The sequence below is a fragment of the Electrophorus electricus genome, chromosome 16 (assembly GCF_013358815.1).
Source record: "Electrophorus electricus isolate fEleEle1 chromosome 16, fEleEle1.pri, whole genome shotgun sequence".
Classification (NCBI taxonomy): Eukaryota; Metazoa; Chordata; class Actinopteri; order Gymnotiformes; family Gymnotidae; genus Electrophorus; species Electrophorus electricus.
In genome coordinates, this window is record NC_049550.1 from 12237003 (window position 1) to 12241252 (window position 4250).

A 4250-nucleotide genomic window follows, 5' to 3' on the forward strand; every position below is an offset into this window, starting at 1 on the left:
CTGGAGACTGCTCTGTTGAATAAAACTCTTCCCACACACTAAGCAGTGATGCAGCTACTCTCCTGTGTGAATGCGCTGATGATACTGGAGACTGCTCTGTTGAATAAAACTCTTCCCACACACTAAGCAGTGATGCAGCTACTCTCCTGTGTGAATGCGCTGATGATACTGGAGACTGCTCTGTTGAATAAAACTCTTCCCACACACTAAGCAGTGATGCAGCTACTCTCCTGTGTGAATGCGCTGATGATACTGGAGACTGCTCTGTTGAATAAAACTCTTCCCACACACTAAGCAGTGATGCAGCTACTCTCCTGTGTGAATGCGCTGATGATACTGGAGACTGCTCTGTTGAATAAAACTCTTCCCACACACTAAGCAGTGATGTAGCTTCTCTCCTGTGTGAATGCGCTGATGTCGTTGGAGACTATTCTGGCGAGTGAAACTCTTCCCACACACTGAGCAGTGATATGGCTTCTCTCCTGTGTGAATGAGCTGATGTTGTTTGAGATTACTCTGTATAGTAAAACTCTTTCCACACTCTGTGCAGAGATACGGCTTCTCTCCTGTGTGAATGCGCTGGTGTGTACGGAGATTACACAGTAGAGTAAAAATCTTTCCACAGTCTGAGCAGATATATGTCTTCTTTGCATGAATGTGCTGGTGTCGTTGGAAACGATACAGATGAGTAAAGCTTTTTCCACATTCTGAGCAGACATATGGCTTCTCTCCTGTGTGAATACGCTGGTGTTTTTGAAGAGCCCTCAGTAAAGTAAAAGTACTCCCACAAACTGAGCAGTGATATGGCTTCTCTCCTGTGTGAATGCGCTGGTGTGTACGGAGATTACTCTGATGAGCGAAACTCTTTCCACACACTGAGCAGTGATATGGCTTCTCTCCAGTGTGAAGGCGCTGGTGTGTATGGAGACTACTCTGGTGAGTGAAACTCTTCCCACACTCTGAGCAGCGATATGGCTTCTCTCCTGTGTGAATGCGCTGGTGATGTTGGAGATTACTCTGCTGAGTGAAACTCTTTCCACATACTGAGCAGCGATGTGGTTTTTCTCCTGTGTGAATGCGCTGATGTTGTTGGAGATTATTATATATAGTAAAGCTCTTTCCACACTCTGAGCAGACATATGGCTTCTCTCCTGTGTGAATGCGCTGGTGTTTCTGGAGAGCACTTGATACAGTAAAACTACTCCCACACACTGAGCAGTGATATGGCTTCTCTCCTGTGTGAATGCGCTGGTGTGCACGGAGATGACTCTGCTGAGTGAAACTCTTTCCACACTCTGAGCAGTGATATGGCTTCTCTCCTCTGTGAATGCGCTGATGTTGTTGGAGAACACCCTGTTGAGTGAAACTTTTTCCACAGTCTGTGCAGAGATACGGCTTCTCTCCTGTGTGAATACGCTGGTGTTCCTTTAGAGCGCTCTGTGTAGTAAAACTCTTTCCGCACTCTGAGCAGCGATATGGCTTTTCTCCTCTGTGAATGCGCTGATGTTGTTGGAGAACACCCTGTTGAGTGAAACTTTTTCCACAGTCTGTGCAGAGATACGGCTTCTCTCCTGTGTGAATACGCTGGTGTTCCTTTAGAGCGCTCTGTGTAGTTAAACCCTTTCCACACTCTGAGCAGCAAAATGGTTTCTCTCCTGTGTGAACACGCTGGTGTCGCTGGAGACTTCTCTGTTGAAAAAAACTCAACCCACATTCTGAGCAGTGGTGAGTTCTTTCCTTTTTCATATCTTTCTGCAAATGTCTGACATGTGCTAGTGTGCAGATTATTATGTTTGTGGAGTGCTGAACCTTTTTTTGGTGCCAGACCCGTGGTTAATCTCTCAATTTCAGCAATCTGAAATGCTCCTCAGGATGGCCTTTCTTGATTTACTAGTGAAAAGAAGAAGAAAAAAAATCAAAATTTATTTCTATAGTGCTTTTCACAAAACATGTCACAAAGCAGCTTTACAAGCCCCCAGTGAGCCAGCCAAGGGCCACAGTGGCAAGGAAAAAACCCCTAGAGCATGAGGAAGAAACCTTGAGAGGAACCAAGGCTCAAAGGGGGGGGCTCTATCCTCCTCTGGCCAACAATGCTCACCACAATAATATTCATTTAAAGAGAAAAATAAATACAAAAATGAAAAAATAAGCAATTAATGTCTATTCAAAGTACATATTAGCTACATAGGAATGTGGACACACAAAACAGAAGACTTGCATCTGGACGTCATGCATTTCTGGATGGAAAAGACAGACATTACTAACTCATTACATTACAAATTATGACATAGGTTATGTACTGTCCCTGTAAAAGTTCTATGTGAAGATGGCAACCCAGATTGTCTAAGATTATAACATTTGTGCCTTTGCATGTTTTGTCTGGACTGCTTTAGAAACATAAAACATTGTTTTAAATTGTTATGTAATCAACATGAAGTTGGCACCCCATATGGGTGATTTTAACCAAACTAGTCTTAACCATTTGTTCTGTAAAGAATTTACATTGTGCTGCAACTGCTGGCTCTCACGTGTAGCTTTGTTTACACTGCTTACTTTGCTTGCATGATGGATGCTAACTTCATGCCAACTGTATCTAAACTAAACTTTATATCTCAAAAACTAAAACAGCACAAAATGAAAAATTCAAAAGGCACAAATGACTGACACTGGTCTGAATAAATCTGAGACATATGGGGTGCCAACTTCACAAAGATTCATATCATGATAATGATATTCAAACAAATTGTTTGAGGTCAAACAAAACTAAAAAACATGATTAAATTTCAGTGCAGGACATTGGACAGGAAAACACGATTCAGCAAGATTTTTGTATTTTCAGAGTTACACTATGATAATGCCACTACTGTACTAAAAAAAATGTGAATGTCTAGTTCACATCTAAGCATAGTTACAATAACAAAAAGGTTTTGTCTTGTAAATATCTTAATCTAGCAGATTTTCAATACCAAGTTAAGTGGCAACCCATGAACTATAGAACTTTCCTGAAGCAAACACTCCAAAGTCATAACTTGAACATGTAGCTCACCATTCCTCATCGATCAAACAACATCAGGTAAGTTAGAGTAGGGCAAATATTGACCCGATATGATCAACTGAAGGGTAACAACTAAAGTAAGTTTTAAGGTTAAATGAGCAAAACAACACACACAATGTTTGGACTTTAACAGAACTAGAAGCGCCTCTCCTGCTTTGTTTGATCGAGAGCAACAGTAGAGAATCTCCGTCTGGACGTCGTGCGGATGTACTGGGCCTTTGTTTCAGGCCGACTGACCTCCGTCGCACGTAAACAGAAGCAGTGAATCTGTTGCTGTGGTAACGCTGATCTCGCGTTAGCTCAAATGCTTCCGTCCCTTAGATTAAAAGAAAGATGCTCATCAGCTGCGCGTTAACTGTCCACGTAGTGCCGGCAAAGAAAGAGAGAGAGACGACGGAGAAGATATTTAAGGCCAAACCTTAGCGGGAGGCAAAAACGAGGACAGAACGAAGCTCTGTTGATGACAATGTTTGCAGCTGAATTCCGCGTGGTTTTGAATATACCCCTTCCTTCCGATGACGCAAACTTGCGCTGTGCGTTGCTGGTGGTGCTGCCACCTGCTGGTGGGCATGATACCTACAAGACCTGCATTCCTCACCTCATCCAATTATAATGGGTGCTCACATCTATGCGCCTCACAGTGCTTGCACTTGTATATCTGAAAAAAAAGAAATTTTAATTTACATAAATGAATACAAAGTATTCTACTACAGTAGGACTCAATATAACAGATTCGTTAGGGATTGAAGGACAAAAAATGTAGTTGTGATGACTGGTGGTTATTGCCTCTATATGTAATATCATGATTTTGGAAGGAACTTCTAAATGAATGAACAAATAACATGAAACAAACTCAGCACCCTGGAGTAGCTGCTTTCCATTTCCTCCTCTTTTTCAGTCAGTTCTCCCTGGTAGTGGCCAGAGTGTGCACAGACTAGAACAGTATTACCGTGGTTAAACACTGGCATCAGGAATACTGGACTTCCGAACCTCCAAATGAGAGGGAAGTGTCTGTCTGACTTAATTTGTGACCCCCACAGAAACAGGGGAATCAGGGATGATGTGAGCTGCACTGTGAACCCCACTCTCATCAATCAGGATCACTTGCTTGGGAAAATGTCTTCCTTCCAAAAACTCTACTACTCTTTTAAACAGATGCAAAATAGTACTATGATTTAGGAAACAGTCTAAATTT

The 4250-nt window shown here is 42.2% G+C and overlaps 1 protein-coding gene across 1 annotated transcript; it reads right to left on the reverse strand.

Annotated features, from left to right (window-relative positions):
* Positions 1-306: 306 nt before the first annotated feature.
* Positions 307-3506, reverse strand: LOC113577685 (zinc finger protein 585A-like). The gene is made up of 2 exons (XM_035534980.1): positions 3293-3506; positions 307-1890 (listed from the first exon to the last, which is right to left on the reverse strand). Exon 2 carries the CDS (start codon positions 1744-1746, stop codon positions 307-309), a length of 1440 nt encoding a protein of 479 aa, XP_035390873.1. The 5' UTR covers positions 1747-1890; positions 3293-3506.
* Between the last annotated feature and the right edge of the window lie 744 nt (positions 3507-4250).